General features: G+C 40.6%; 1 protein-coding gene and 1 pseudogene across 2 annotated transcripts in view; one reads left to right on the forward strand and one right to left on the reverse strand.

Moving 5' to 3' along the window:
- The window catches only part of LOC101573449 (zinc finger protein 791-like), a 48,757-nt gene extending 42,045 nt beyond the window's left edge, over positions 1–6,712 (reverse strand). For both annotated transcript variants that reach the window (XM_023707698.1, XM_023707697.1), the window contains exon 1: positions 6,584–6,712. Coding sequence is in view for 1 of the 2 variants with exons in the window: in XM_023707697.1 (XP_023563465.1) it covers positions 6,584–6,586 (3 nt within the window). In the remaining variant the exon portion in view is untranslated. The remainder of the gene's footprint in view (positions 1–6,583) is intronic.
- A 5,985-nt stretch (positions 6,713–12,697) lies between these two features.
- Positions 12,698–17,279, forward strand: LOC101573851 (annotated as a pseudogene).
- Positions 17,280–17,283: the final 4 nt, after the last annotated feature.

Here is a 17,283-nt window from a genome sequence, read left to right on the forward strand (position 1 = left end):
AAAAAAATAAAATAACAGGGGTATGAGAGAAATGAATTGAAACAAGGAGAAATAAAACTAGCAAAAGTAATTAAAAAGGAAAGTCACAGAATGAGAAAGAAAAAAGAGAATGTAAAAAGGAAATAAATGAAAAAAATACAGTAGTCAGGTAAAATGGAAAGGAGGGAAAGCCAATGGACAGAAAAACTGAAAAACCCTGCAGGCCACCGTGAGTCTATTAACTACACTGAAGCCTCAGAATGTCTATGTGAGGGTTTTGTACGACAGGTGTCGTTACCTCTAAGAACAAAAGTGACAGGATTGTACACTTTCTATGTAAGACTCTTCAGTGTCTTCTGAGATATATTAGGATTTGAGCTGGAAATAAGTGACAAAAGAAAGGGCAAAAAAACCCTGCTAAACAGAGTGAGGTTAATCATCTGCCATCCCTCCACACAGGAGGCCCTGAAGATGGCAGATAAAATGAAGACACAGAGAGGACAATGAGGACTAAACATAATCATGAGTAGAATTTTTCTCTGTATAGGGATCACTCATGAGGAAAAATGTTGGACAACATTAGACCCAAAGAAGACGACATAAAAATATAGTATCATCACCATAACTGTCATAAGTGAACACATGCCAGGGCAAGCCACAAGTCAGACACCGTCACAGAGGCTAACACGCACACTATGACACATATTCTAGCAAACAGACAAAGTCAGTAACAATAAGCAAGATGTGACTGCAGCAAAGGGTAAAGAAGAAGAGCAGGTGGGCCCAGGACACACAAAATGATAAAGTAGGCACACCACCGAGGATGACACTGCACAACTTCAGAGACAGAGAAAGCAGAAAGAAGCGGCACATGGAGGTGGGCAGCCTGCGTTCACTCCAGAGAGCCCTGAAGGCAGATCTGCTGAAGCAGGAGCAGGCTCCTCAGAAGCGCAGCAGGAAGGCAGCTGGCTAGAGGCTGCCCTGGGAAAGCCAAGAGCCAAGAAGTGTGACCTGAGACAGGAGTCAAGATTGCCCAACAAGCAAACCTTTGTATCTGTTGAGACCCAAAACAGAGTGGAGAAAAGATGAAACTGAAGTGGTGACACAGAACAAACGGCAACTTAAATCCATGTCATTACCACCTTATTGGCCTTACACTGCCTTTTTCTAATCGATTCAGTTATAACAGCCTTAACATACACCGCAGTGACAGCTAAAAGCGAGGCCAATATACTAAGTTCTTAAGCCAAAGTTGAACAACGAAGTGGGGTTCACTGACACTGAGTATAAGAAAGGGCCCTGCAAACAGGCCTGGGTGGTTAGATACAGCGCTTCTCATAGTGAGCATGTTCTAGAAAGCACCTGTGTAATTTGGGTATTTAACATATTACTGACACTATTTATCTTTTCATTGATTATTTCAATGTTTTGATTCATTTTGAGCCTGTATATTCAGCACTTAACTAGCTTTCTTATTTCCTATTGAAATGAAAGAAGATGGTAACATGCTACACACTTGCAAACTCAGCTTCATTGGAGACTAAAGTTAGGGGATCACAACTTAGGCAAGAACAGGCAATTTGTCAGGAAATCATCTTTGCACAAAACTAACAGGGAATTGCAAATACCTTACGAAATTTCCTTGAAGTTCAAGTACAAAGAGCACATCTCTGAGACAGAAATTGATCAACTTCTATCAATATACATATGTGGATGATTTTTATGGCAAATTTACCATTCATCAGTAATGCAATTAAAAACTATTCTAATAAACTTAGAAGTATTATGACAAATGGTATTAGGTGTATTTGTACTGCATATAAAATAAAAAATAAACTTTTTTTAAAAAACCCAGATATCTACAAAAAAATTCTGTTAGGACATGAGAAATTTTCCTGCAAGTAAAACTATCATGTAGATTGTAACAGACACATACTACAAGTAACAGGGAAGAAATAGCTTCACAATTCCAGTCTGGTTTTATTTGTCACTGAAGGGATGGAACACTGGCCCTTAGTCATAATGAGCAGACAGTTTACCACTTAACTACATTATGAATTTCACTCAAGTTTTTTTTTTTTTTTTTGGGGGGGTCTTTTTTGGACAGGGTGTTTCTATGCAGTTCATACTGGCCTTGAGCTCATTTTCTAGCCTAGGTTGGCCTTGAACTGACAGTGATCCTCATGCCTCAGCCTCCCCAGTGCCGGGATTACAGGAATTACCACCACAACCAGCTACTCAAATGGCTTCGATTTACATAAAATATGACAAAAAGCACCTCAGAAGAAAATGTAGGCTAGGTATTTTGGTGCACACTGAGGAGGCTGAGGTGGGAGGATTGCTGTGAGTTCCAGGCCAGATTGAAGTATATAGCAAGACCCTGTCTTAAGAAATTGAAATAACACAGAAGTTGGAGTGAGGAATGCCTCAGAAATAAAATTATAAAGCCACAAATGTTAAAGTGACTTTAAAGATATAAAAACCAATAGGATTTCTATTTAAAAAGAAAATACTTCATAAATTTAACATGCAGATGAAATAATTATGAGAAGGAATGTTGATTCTCTTCAACTGACAAAAAATATTTAAAACAAAACTAAGGATTTCTCAAAATAACCCCTGACAAATATGAAAATATAATATCAGCATATATTTTATGGAAGGACTTACACAGGAAATAAAAAAAGTTCACAGGATGGATACACAAAATACAAAAAAAAGCGAAAAGACAATTAAATTTCTCTATAAATCCATAAAACTTAGTGAATTAGAAAAGCCTATGGTGAGTTGACTATGAGAAATAATAACTACTTCTCCCATCACTCCTGCTGCTCCTGGTGGTATTAGAGGAGATGCTATACATTAAGATTTTTTGATTTTTTAATTAATTTATTTTTTTTGCCAGAACCAGGGATTGAACTCAGGCCCCTGTACTTGCCAGGGAAGTGCTTATTCTACTGAGCTATCTCCTGGCCCCTGTACATTAAGCTTTAAGTGGATACATCCTCCATGCATGAGTAAATAGGCTCCTGAGCCTTGCCCATCTCTGGTATTTTCTCAAATCTGCTTCCAAGGCAGCAAATGAACATGCCTGCACCATTTATACCAGTGACAGGATTAGACAAGCCTGCTTTCCCATAGCCATGGAAAGCCAATTACAGTGTTCTGGAGACAAACAGTGGAAACGTCTCAGGAGTTACATGTACAGTAATACAAATAAATCTGGAAAATAATATTAAATGAATCAAGTAAAGTACAGGATGAACTCACTAACACAGTAGACAGAGATGTCCATTTGTGCACAGCAAACACAGATGTCCCTGAGATGGGTGAGTAGCTCAGGCGTGCAGCACATGCACAATACTCATCAGCCTCTAAGGTCCACCCCCAGCGTAAACAATGTACATCACTATGGTGATGGTGTGTTATCCAGAAGTGATGAGCAGGGGGCCACAGGCATGCTAAGAAGACACACCAACCACAAAGTGGCCAAGCAGAGCACTGGTGCTATCTGGGTCCAACACTTAACTCTTTCTTACCCTTGCTATTTTTTTTATTATTATTATAACTTTCTTTTAGTTTGAAGAGATTTCTTTTAAGGTCTGTCTCTTCTGTTATGTGACACCAAGCAACTTTAGCCTCTACCCATGCTATAAATCTGGCTCGTGTTCTACAGCATGGTTATACCCACAGCTGAGATACATGCACATGTTTTCTGGTGTGCAGAATCATCAGTGCTTGGAAACAAAGACTTAAACAGCTGCCAAAATTCTTTGCACTTCAAACCAAAGTGGAATGAATTACACCACCCACAGGACTCTGTCCTTGTACAATCTCTTCTTGTCTCCACTACCTGCACTACTTCTCAGATGTCATGGATATGAGATCCAGAACCCACTGTACTGCCTGATGCTCTGATAGCACCACTGGGAGATGTACAGGACCTACTAAGAGGAGCCTTGAACCCACAACTGGTGTCTTATCTCAGCTATGCCTTTCTCCATAAGCCACTGCCATGGGTATGGTTAGGTGTCAACACAGAAGTTCTGTGCTCAGTTTGGGGAAGCCAGGAGACACTTTCAGGGAGTTCAGGGTTTAAAGTTCCTTGTCACTTATGGAACATATAACACAGGCCCAGGGTCATCATTTTCCTAAGAGATACAAAGCAGTACAAGGGGGAAAGGGTCTTGGATGCACAAGTGCTGGACACACCTCCCTTCAGTTCACTAATGTGTGGAAGGGGAAATGGGATTATAGGAGTGAACAACCCAGTACACCGAGGGAGAGGTTGATCTAACATTAATGAGGCAGAAGGATTTCAAGAACAACCATAAATTATAATGAGGAATGGAAGTGTTTTTTCTTTATCTTTACACATGTTTGGTGTCTTGTTTTTTCAACTGCTCAGCCCTATATCTTCATTGAAAGGTTCTATCCCATCCCTTTGTCAAGGTAATGTAAGCCAGAGGGGTAATATAAGCCAGTGACTACACTAGGGGACCTTGCTATGCCAAAACAACAATGGGCTGGGGAGATAGCTCAATGGAGTAAGTGCTTGCCTTGTAAGCACAAGGTCCTGAGTTTGATCCCTGGTACCACCAAAAAACAAAAGAAGAAAAAACAAACAAGCCCACATATGGAACTATTGCCAAAACTACTCTTGCCTTTTCAAAAGAGCACTCATCCTATCCTCTCATTAGGTAGCTATGAAGAAGCTGATCAATACAGTACTCAAAACAGTAAACAACCTGATCAAAGTCATGATCTTTTTGGATTTTTTGTTGTTGTTTGGTACTGGGAATCAAACTTGGCCTTGTGCTTGCCAGGCAGGCACTTATGTCCTGAGTTATTTCTCCAGCCCTTACAAAGGACTTCTGAAAGTTGAAGTAATGAGTCTCTGGATGCTACTTGGGTTTGGAAGGAAAAGAATGATGACAAACCCAAAGGAAGCTGAGAGTCCTTCTATTACTGCCGCCCCAGAAACAATATGACCAAAGGGGAAGGAGTTCCCAGTTGCACTTGCCGATTTCACCTCCCTCCAACAAGTCCTGCTCTCCTGTTTCCTTTACTCCTCCTTATTCCAAAAACCCTCTTGCTCCTAATCGTTTATGTCTGTAGACCGTAACAATGGGTTATGTCTCTCCTTTAGTGCTGTTTTTGTACAGTCCATTTCAATCAATATTTCAAATTTAAAAGAAGGTCTACAAGTAGTGCACGAACTATAGCAATTATTTCAGAAACGAGAGCCACTTTTCCCTTTGAGCTACTACCAATATCATCTACATGACCATGCACAAAGTGTGGCTTAATGTTTCTCAATTTGGGTTTAACAGGCAGCTTTTTCAGAACGTTGGCCTTGACCAGAGAGATAGCTCAGTGGTATAGGTATCTGCATGGCAAGTGCAAGATCCAGACTTTGATCCCTGGTACCAAAGTAGAAAGAAAGCTGATCTTACCAAGAACCCCTTCCCTTCCTTTCGAAGTAATTCACATCCCCTCCATTTTTCTACACATTCTAAACTCTGGAAAGCCTCATTGAAATACTCTAACTGTAAAGACTACTTCACTTGGTTACATTATGTACAGGCACCTAGCAAGACAAAACTGAAACAGAGTTGGAAAATAAGCCATATTGGTAAGGGCTATAGAAGCCGAGGGACTAAGATTCTACTTGCTCAGCCACATGAAATGCCTCCTCTCCCTACTACAAGGAGTTGAAGTCACTCCTACTAAACTCCTGATTTTCTAGGAATTTAGAGCATAAAATACCGGTATTTCTCTAAAATCCCAGATTTCCAGCATGAGTTCCAATGGGTCATTTTAAATACAAAGAGTAACCTGTGACAGGTGGCCATTAAACAACAGATTACTGTGCCCTGATATCTGTAAATTGCTCTGGATTGAGCAGGCATGTGGCTACTTAGGACGCTTCCAAGGAATCAGTGTGCTAGTCCCATTTCCAATAAAAATGCTCCACCTCCTTTTTAAATTCAAAACCTCCTTCCAGTGTGGTGAGAACATGAGCTCTGTCTTTTTTAATCACTGAGAGGAGGGGTCTGACATAACTAACAGTGATCGTCTGGGGGGTTCCTGAGTATGGACCGCAGGATTTCACGACCAGCTGGGCAAACACTGCCCGAGTCACAATCTTTGTTCAGTTTCTCACTTAACACCACCTGCGATAACTTCGGAAAATACGGGACATTTAGGAATTCATTGTGTATATAACAAGGCTGAGGTCTGAGAAGATGAGTTGTGAGTACAAGACCCTGCAATGCAGACACTTAAAATATCAGATCCCCTAGGTCTGCTACTAAAAAAAATGAGACCAGGGACCTAGCGCACCCAGCTCCACCCAGCTCCAAGCCCTAGTGTGCACTGCGATCTGCCCAACGCCCAGCCCCTGGGGCTCTCCACAGTCGAACCCCGAACCAGGCCTGAACCAGTGTAGGTCACAAGAAACATAAGCGCCAAGACCTGGAGAACCTCAGGGCTCTCCTGAAGCTAACTGGGAGGCTGTGGCTCCCATGGCTGCTTCTGGCCACCTTCCTCCACACCTCGTCCCGACTCCATCCCATCCCCGGCGTCTGTGTTGCAACATCACCATTGCGCGGATTCAGCGTCTCCCCGAGTCCTTCCTATGCAGCGCGCAGGAAGTGAAAGTCACAAAAGGTGGCCTAGCAGGGCTCGGTCTCCCAGCGTGCTCCAGACCAGCTCTGCGGCACCAGGACGGCGGAAGTGCGCGCCTACGCTGGCGTTCGTGGTAGGACGGCTCCTGCAGCCCGCCTCTGCATTGCCGATTGGCTGCTGCCCCAGCGTCCTTCCTCTTGGCCGAGAATATAAACAAACTCCGGCCGGTTCAGATGGCGCTCAATGAGAGATTGTAACCCAGGAACTTCTGCACCAGGCTCTTTCCTTTGATACCAACTTCACCTTGTCTAAAGCACCTGCTTAGGCAAGTTTAGGCGAAAGCGCAGGGAGTGCGGTTGGATGCCGGCACCACACGCCGCGCCAGCCCCGCCCCAGAGCGGGCTTAGCCTGCCATACACACAAAGTAAATAAATAAGTAAACCGTTTACTCCTGAGATTCCAGAGCTACCCCTGTATTCCTAATGGCCTTACTGTGCTGCTTCTGAAAATGGGGTTACTTGGGTGCTCAGAAGGTTCCATGGTTGGTGTCCTCTGGAAAAATTAATCCCTTGATGTAAGAAAATATCAGACGTGCAGGTCAGGCCAGGACCAAATGAAACGGAAGCAGGACTGAGCGTTGACAGATCGGTAAGTGAGAATGAGTCAGGAGGCTCCTTTTTGAGATTTTCACACTCTCTCAATCTATTCATTTTCAGCCAAAAAAAAAAAAAAAGATAATAATAATAATAATGTATGCCTCCCAAAGGAACACAATTATTGTGTAAGTGAAGAAATTAGAGTAAAAGGGGCTGGTGAGATGGCTCAGTGGTCTAAAGCACCTACTTAGAACAAGGTTAGCAAAGCTCAGGGACCGCGGTTCAATCCCCCAGCAGCACATGCCAGCCAGCCCCGCCCCCTGGTGGGCTGAGCTGGCCACACACACACACACACACACACACACAAATAAATAAATAAGAAAATAGGGATCCTTTAAAAAAATTAAAAAAAAAAGAAATTAGAGTAAAATGCGAGGAATGTTTTCAAAAGAGTAAAGATGAAAGGAAAGTGAACATTTCCACTTCCATAGTTAAGCTTCATTCTTCACATACGGTTGATCAGCTTTAATTCGGACACCCTACAAAGCAAATATAAGTTAAATGACAGATGAAGAGATATTTTCCTTGCTCATGAAACGATTTTTTGTCTTTATCATTACCTATTATTTTGAAGAGCTAGGGTCAAAGAGCTATGGACAAAAATTGTACGTAGGAGAGGAAAAGAGTATTTGAGAGCCAGTTCAAGAGGTCAGCAAATAAAATTTGTAGAATTTGTACAGAGTGGTGGCAAGTTTCAACCTCAAAGTCCACCCAGTGCAATATGCTTCCAAATGCAACTGCGTTCCCCTCTTCACATTTATTTTCCTAAAGTGGACATGGGTTTCAACAAGCATGACTCTTCACTTACCTTGTACCTGACTGTTTTGAAATTCCAATCTACTAAGGAGTTTTTATTCTTGAAATAATACACTGTTGGTCTTCCCATTTTGACCTTTATCCAACACTTAATTCTTTTTTTTTTTTTTGGCGGAACCGGGGATTGAACTCAGGCCTTTGCGCTTGCCAGGGAAGTGTTTAATCCACTGAGCCATCTCCCCGGCCCAACACTTAATTCTTTAGTGTAGTTTTTTTGGATTCATGGATCTCCTCCTCTGTCAAAGTCAACAGAACCCATGAGATTTATATGGGACATATTTGACTTCTGTGGCCTTTCTGCATGTTTATGGCTTGGTTTTGGATATGCATGCTGAATACCAGAATTATTTCTCTAAAAGCAGAGTCAAAGTGTCAAACCTGCATGGTGCTGACATTGTATGTAGCTTCTACGGGTACAAGATGGATACAATTTTCAGAAGCTTCCTGCTCCTTCACAGTCTAGTTCTTATTTTTAGTGCTTCTCTCTCCATGCCCAGCATGCCCACATACCTTTAGTTCAAACTGCTTTTGCCATCAGTGTTGAAATTGCACATTTTTTTCCATAGTTAGTTTCACTCTCCCTCCAGTCATGTTCCCACAAAGATCCAGTCCTTTGTCATTTTCTCGCATTGTCACCACTGTCAGGTCTGTGTTCATTCTATTTGGAAATGATGCACCTACTGAGAGACAGAAATAACCAAGAAGAAAAGCTCATTTCTATCCTCACCTACTCAGGGCTCAGATGGAGACATTCTCTTACCCTGAAGCTTGGAGTAAAGTGTGGTAAGGTAAGCCACGGGCCTTCAGCAGTCCATGAACAGTGAAAAACTAGGCCAAGGAGTGCTAGATGTTGTCTGGAAGTTGTCATGTTTAACTGAGACCTGAAGTATGTGTTTATGATTGACATGATGTGAAGAAGTGACATGGATGATTAATTCCCTTTGAGACAGAAGAGACAGCATGTGAATTTTGGGGAACATGCAGATGGGACTGTCATGACTTTACATTTTGTTAGTATATTCATGGTTACTAGAATGTTACCACAGAAAGCACTGTGATGCACACCTTCACAATACTGTGGATTTTCTCCGTAGTTCTTCTGAGTCAACACCTCCAGGTGAGATTGCTAATTAAAAAGTCCTCCATCAACCTGAAAAATACTGTACAACATGAATCAAGGTGTCTGCAGCAATGTTTGTTTCATGCACATTTCTATGGCCGTATGCCTGTTTGAATGGTTAGTTCTGCCTACATGGAGGAGAATGGAGATACACTTGGACTTCAGATTATAAGCTTTTCATGTGCAGTAGGCTCCTCCTCACACTTTTCATTTCTCCACCTTTGAACACTAATATTCATACAAGTAAAGTACTATGTGGACTGATGTGGACACACTTGTTTACAATTGGTTGCATTTTTAATTTTTAAAGAGGATATAAAATAGTATTTAAACAGAAAAATTTCAAATGATACAGAATTTCACTAAAAAAATAATGTGACTTTCATAGTATGTGTTGTAATGTATAGTGTTATCTTCAAACTAGTTGTTCATATTACCAGACATATGCATGCAAAACTGGAAGAACAGAGAAAAAGAGAATGAAATATATAAGAAATTAAGAGAAAAAGGAAAAAAATTTAAAAAAAAATGAAGTACCAACTACTCCTTTCTATAGACCAACAGAAATCCACAGGATAGTTGTCCAAACCATTCTACTTATATACAGATATATACTCTTTTATATACAGATATATACTCTACTTATATATACTCTTTCCCACTCCCTCTCCTGGCTTTCTCCTCAACTCAGCAGTTCCTTCCTTTTCAATAGGCTCATTCCCTTTACTCAATATCAAAGGCAAGGAAGACCTTTCTATGCTAGGTGAGCACTGACTGACCACAAACCCCATATCCTCACATCCACAGTTGCATATTTTTGTTGAGATCTGCTGACATTTGACTTTGTTTCTTTGTGATTTAGAGACAGGATGTCATTAGATAGTCCCAGCTAGCCTCAAACTCACTTTCTTCCTGTTTCAGCCCCCATAATTTCTAGGGTTGTAGGCTTGTGCACCACATCCAGCTTTTGAGTTTTATGTGCTGTTTTTATTCCTATCAGCTCAGCACATTGGCCAAGCATTGGCCGTGACTCATCAACATGGCTGCACTGATAAAGGTTCTACAATCTGAGGTACAGGATCTCAGGACAAATCCTGAGGGCATTTCACTGACCTTCTCAGACCAAAAAGCTACAACTCTTGTTGCACAGGTCCTGCTTTACCTTGGTCTTAACCATCCAGTAGAAAAGTATGAAGACGAAATATAAGAAATAAAGCCATGCTGTTAAGTTAAGCTGTGGGGGACTCAGGTCAATAATTTCTGACATTGCCAGTTAAACAGAAGACCCAATGCTATTATGGGCTACTGGACTCTTTTAGAATATTTTGCTGAGTTTACACACCTATAATATACAACAACAGAACTTAGAAAAAATGGGGTATACAGATGAATGTCCATTTTGTATCTGTGTATTCAAAGTGGTTGGGATAGATATATAGTTACATTCTGTTAATGAATAGAATGATTTGTTCTAAAGGTGTTTGTAAATAGGATCACAAGTCCGCATCTTGTACAGCAATTAACCACTAAGAAGAATATATGCAGTGTATTATTTGTTGAAAAATAAAAATAATAATAATAATAAAAAAATAAAAAAAAGAAAAATTATAAAATTATTCCTATCAGCTCAAGTATGGTGCTCTTTCAGAGCTGTGAGAGCCCTAGCGCCACACAGAGCCTAATTCAGCCAATGCAAAAATGCTCCCTTCTCTGCAGCCTCCTGGCCTGGCTGAGAACTTGTGGGCACTGTGCCAGGGAGCACACTCAGCCTGCGGATCAGTGGCGACCTGAAACGGCCCAGGCAGGAACTGCAAATTAGGTGGGACAAAGGCCTTCTGACCACAGCAAGGCTTGATGTTGCTGTGGGTTCTTTTTCCCCAGCAGACTCTGCTGTGCTGAATGTTCAGTGAGCTGATTACCTCTATGTTTATGCCAAGAGTTCATCCTGAGCAAAGTCCAGGAGATAACTCCAACCCAGGTGACCATTGCTGTCTGGCTGCAAGAGGCAGCCCTTACCTGGCACCTTGGGACCAAACCAGATTGCCATATAAGCCAATGACATTTTTTCCTGTACTTATTTCTTCTCTGTAGAGTCTCTTCAGTTTTATGGTAGGTCTTCTAACTTATATCCTAATTAAAGTCATTTGTTATTTCTAGAATTTCTCTTGCCGGGTCCTATAGGATTGTTTTACTTCATTAAGTTGATACTAGGAACATTTTAATTTCCCCCTTTCCAGTTTATTGTCTTCTTGCACTGGCCATAAACTCCAAAGCACTACTTTTCTTTTCTTTCTTTCTTTCTTTCTTTCTTTCTTTCTTTCTTTCTTTCATTCTGCAGGGTCTCACTATGCAGCTCAGACTCGTAGTGATCCTCCTGATTTCTGCCTCCCTAGTGCTGGGATTACAGGCCTGCACCACCACGCGCAGACTCTGTCGCCAGCTCAGTGTACCCAGGGGTGGGGCCGGTGGGGCATGCAGTGCCAGGGATCGAACTCTAGCCTTTGTGCTTACCTGAGTAAGCACTTAGTCCACTGAGCTATGCTGCTGGCCCTTCCAAAGCACTATTGAGTAGGAGTGGTAAGAACGACTTTTGTACTTTCTTCTCTTAGGGTGAAATCTTCAGTCTTTTATTGTAGGAGACACTTCCAGGTCCTTGTCTCATCCAAGAAGCCACTATTTGTAATCCCAACGTTACGTTATTGGAATCCCATCAAATTGATTCCAATCTACCACTTACAATGCAACCCACGATGAAAATAAAGACACTAAATTATATCTTCAATCATCGGGGAGTCAAGGGGCTCTAAGTCCAGCCACGAAGATGGCTTTCTGAAACCAAGAGACTGACCAGGGCCTCACCCAGTTTTATTCAGTGGGGGAGTGGCTTGAGGATTGACTGAGAACTGTGGGAAAGAGACTACTATGAGCTGAGCTAGGTGGCTGGCCTAAATTTACCTCTGTGATATACAGAGAGAGTAATCTGCATTACATAGTATCTAATGTTTTGGTAAGTCTGGTGCTTCAGCTCTGACGTAGTCTTTCAAGCCCCAGGAAGTCATGGCTGGCAGCGTGGAGCATTGGCTCTTCCGTCCTGTCTCTACCCGGCTCACATTAGGGAGCGGCAGGTGTAGGTTACCAGGGAAACATGCACGCCACCTTCACCAGCACCTCAGCTAGACCAATATATATTGTTTAAGGCCAATTGAAGGATAAACAGAAGTCCTAGCCAGCTCTGTGCATAACAATACAAGGAAATAGGGTCAGGCTCAGTCAAAATGGAGACAGTCGCTCTTCTTTCAAGGAGAGCTGCTCAGGTGGTCCTCCATATCTTACCATTTAGTGTGAGACTGGTTGTAGGTTTGCTGGCATTTATCAGTGTATGTATGTTTCCCTTTATTTTGTATTTCATAAATTTTTATCATGCACACTAGAAAACTTGTCCTAATGGTATTAGTTAGGACAATTTTGTTTTTTTCTTTAGATTTGTTGAAATGTCATGCAGTGCACTGCGCATGTAGGGTTCATACAGCAGGTGATAAAAAGAATTTACCAACAATCAAAAAATATAGAGAAAGAGAGCTCCACAGCCCTGAGGAGAGCAGCAGGTGAGTCCAGAGGAGACCTTTCCCTAAGCATGGAATGCTGAGATTTTTGTATTTGATTTCGGTGTGAGAGGATTTTTCAGCATCATCCATCCCATGAACATCGGCAGCAGGTTGTACTGGCCGACTGCCCACCCATCTCAGTTCTAAAGATTCTTCGAAGACCTACATACTATTTTTGTTTGAGAAAGTCCTGGGCCTTTGGCATTGCTATCCACAGTCCTCTTTGGTAAAACTAACAAACAAGTAAAGATTTATGAGCTAGTGGTCAGGAGGGTCAGAATAACATATATATGTGTATATATCTTTGATATTGTATTGGAATAGGGGAGAGACAGTATTAATATAGCTTAATATATCTAGTTAGATCACCTAGCAGTGTAGGTGTAGAATCTGTGTGGAGCATACAAGTGAGGAAACTGATGCTCCACTAGTGACTGTCCTGTTAGCTACGCTGTGGCCTCTGAAGAAACCTGACAGAAGGACTCAGACCAGCCTCCTCCACTGCTGGTGGGAATGTAGACTGGTGCCACCATTATGGAAATCAGTGTGGAGACTCCTTAGAAAAGTTGGACTGGAAATCCCATTTAAACCAGCTATTCCTCTACTGGGAATTTTCCCAGAGGATCTGAAAATATCATCTCATAGGGATATATGTGTGCCTATGTTTATAGCACCACAATTTGTGATAGCCAAATCTTGGAAACAACCAAGATGCCCATCACCTGAGAAAGGGATGAAAAAGATGTGGTATTTTTATACAATGGAGTATTACTCAGCTATAAAGAATGATAAACTTGAAGCCTTTATATTGAAGTGGATGCCACTTGAAGATATACTCATAAGTGAGATAAACCAGAAACACATGAGTAAATATCATATAGTTTCCCTAGTATAAGAACTCAAAAGAAGAAATACAAATAGAAAAGTATAATACAATTAAAAGGAAAGCAAGAACTTAAGGACTAGACAATGAAGAGAGAGCAAGGAGAAGAGCTAGGAAACATGACAGAGGCAAGCCATACAGTTATATGTACAAGATGGGTAAGGCAACGATCCTGAGAATCTTCAGAAGATCTTCAAATCTAGCCATTATTTCTAAGGATTCTCACCCTGACTAAGTATATACACTGACATGTGAACTAAGCAACTACACTCAAAATGGCAATTTGTAATTGTAGATTCATGCTTGGAGTGCCTGTCATTCTGGTCTTCTGAATATGTGCTGCTTGTCATGACATGCCAGTCACTGCCATGCTGTCTCTCAGGTAGATGATTGTTTAAAAAGGAAGGGGGTGGTGAATAAAGGCAGGGGACAGGAAAAGGAGTGTTGCAGGACTGTCCTGCAACAATGCTGTATATGGCTAGATTTCTGGACTTATGTGTAAACATATATAATTCTTTTTTTCCTATTTTTTAAATATATTTTAATTTTTTAACGTTTTTGTCATATTCTGTAGGGACTTAAAGTTCAACATATCAATACTTAATGAAAAATACCTGTTCCATGTTATGCCTAAGATGTTTGATATTCAGACAGTTAGTGAGGTTATGCTCAACAGCCTTGGTTAAATGGCAATAACAATAAGCTTCTCTTCTGGAGGGTTAACAATCTAAGTTTGCAGGCCAAAATTAGAGAAAAGGAGGGCTGCAAAGAAAGCCAACATTTTGGCTCTAGCCTTCTGAGGTCAATTAAGACTCAGGACATATGAGAACTTGTACTCTAACATCATGTAACTCAGTAGTGTCCCAAATTTTCTGATAAAGGAGATTATGGGGCCAAAGAGGAAAGTGATCAATGATGTAGTGTGCCTCAGGAGAGTCACATGGAGAGAAAACATTCTCTCAGGCTTTCACAGAGAGCACATTGGCCAAGCAATGGCCGTGACTCATCCACATGGCTGACACTGACAAAGGATCTACAATCTGAGGTACAGGGTCTCAGGATAAATCCTGAGGGAATTTGACTGACCTTATCAGACCCAAAAGCTACAACTCTTATTGCATAGGTCCTGCTTTACCTTGGTTTTAACCATCCAGCCAAAAAGTATAAAAACGAAGTATAAGAAGTAAAGCCATGCTGTTATGTTGAGCTATAGGGGACTCAGGTCAACAACTTCTGACATTGCCAGTAAAGTGGAAGACCCAATACTATTATGGACTACAGGACTATTTTGGAATATTTTGCTGAATTCACACACCTATAATATTTAAATGATGGAACTAAACAAAAAAAGGGGATATAGATGAATAACTATTTTGTGTCTGTGTATTCAAAACGGTTAGGATAGTTATAGAACTACATTCTGTTAATTGAAGGAATAGAGGGATTTGTTGTAATAGTGTTTGTAAATAGGATATCATGTCTGCATCTTGTAGAACAAATAACCACTAGAAGGCAGTATGCAATGTGTTAATTACTGGAACTGTCCTACCAATTCAATTTAAAACTGTCTCATTACTATTTATTTCTTAATAAAATAATGGGGAAAAAAAAAGCAGAAAATTGATACAAAGCAAAAAAAATTCACTGTAATTACAAAAAAAAAGAACTCTGATCTTTCACAGCATGGTGAAATCCACTGACTGGCTTTCAAATCATGATTTTCTTGATATTCTCAGCATATATTGTCACTGAATCATTGTGTATTCTTTTTTATATAACTAAATTCAATTTGTTCAAATTTTAAAAGTTTTTGCACCTATTTTTTGAGGTATATTGGTCTATAATTTAAATTTTCTGGGAACTTTCTTTTTTTCTTTTTTAAAATCGTGTTCTTACTGAGCAGCTCATGCTGGATTTCAGCTCATTCTGCAGCTCAGGCTGGTCTCAAATTCCTAGCAATCCTCTTGCCTCAGCCTTTGAAGCACTGAGATACAAGAGTGCCACCACAACCAGATATGCATCATCGTTTTTAAAAACTGAGCAATGTTCACTTCAAAGGATGAGTTGGCAAATATTTCCTCCTCTTAAACATTCTATGAGATAGTGTAAAACTGGCATTATTTCTTTTTCCAATGTTTGGCTAAAATTCACTAGAATATTTTGTTTTACTTTTCTTCTACAAAAGGTAAAATTTTCCATAATTTCTTTTAAAAATTCACTGGTGGTATCTTTTAAGCTTAAAGTTAGCGGGGGAGGTTTTAGCGTAATTGTTTTAATATGCATATTGATTTTTAGTGTATCAATTTCTTATGTGAACTATGTTAGTTCTTTTTTCTTTCAGGAAATATATTCATTTTACCAAAGTTATTGAACTTGTTATGCATAAATTGTTTGTAAACTTCCTTTTTTCCTTCTTCCTTTTATTTTATTTTACTTTATTTATGTACTGGGACTTGAACTCAAGATTTTGTGATTACTATATAGGAGCTGCACCACTGAGCTATATCCCTAGCATTATTTATTTATTTATTTAATGTTGCTGGGGATTCAAGTCAGCTAGGCAAGCAATCTTTGACTGAACTACATCCCCGACCCTCATTTGTTGTGTTTTTTAAAATTGTATTTTTTTATTTTATAGGAAGAAGGTAAAACGAAATTTAATAATGAGCAGTAGGAGAATAACAATAGTACATTGCATAGCGTCATCCTAAAGTAGTTATCCTTGGGTTGCAGAAACTCCTACAGGTAAGAAGAGAAAGGAAAGCACAAGGAGCCGCCTTAGTCACCACCAGCGTACCGGCCCGGAGCTGCGAGGGGCCAGTCGCACACCTCCTTTTCACCCCTGGTCGTCCCTGTCCTCAGACTTGTCCCAGCACTGTTCAAACTTGGTGGATTATTATGAAGTTCAAGGGGTGCAGAGGTATGCCTCCCCAGAGGACACCAAGAAAGTATACCGGAACTGGAACTACAGTGGCACCCAGATAAAAATCCTGAGAATAAAGAATAAGCTGGTGAAAATTCAAACAAGTGGCTGAGGCATATGAGGTGTTATCAGATGCTAAAAACCGGGACATCTATGACAAATATGGCAAAGAAGGATTAAATGGTGGTGGAGGTGGACGTCACTTTAACAGTCCATTTGAGTTTGGGTTCACATCCCAGAACCCAGAAGATGTCTTCAGGAAATTTTTTGGTGGAAGTGATCCATTTTCATTTGACTTCTTTGGTAATGAAGATCCATTTGAAGACATTTTTGGGAACCAAAGGGGTCCCTGAGGAAGCAGAAGCCATGGTACAGGCTCCTTTTTCTCCATCTTCCTTGGATTTCCATCCTTCGGAGGTGGATTTTCTTCATTTGATACAGGATTTCCTTCATTTGGATCTCTAGGTCATGGGGGCCTCACTTCATTTTTGCCCACATCATTTGGCAGCAGTGGGATGGGTAACTTCAAATCTATATCAACTTCTACTAAAATCGTTAATGGTAGAAAAATCACCACAAAGAGAATTGTTGAGAATGGTCAAGAAAGAGTAGAAGTTGAAGAAGATGGGCAGTTAAGGTCCTTAACAATAAATGGTAAGGAGCAGCTGCTA

The sequence above is a fragment of the Octodon degus genome, unplaced genomic scaffold (genome assembly GCF_000260255.1).
Source record: "Octodon degus isolate 3935 unplaced genomic scaffold, OctDeg1.0 scaffold00306, whole genome shotgun sequence".
In the NCBI taxonomy this organism is placed as follows: Eukaryota; Metazoa; Chordata; class Mammalia; order Rodentia; family Octodontidae; genus Octodon; species Octodon degus.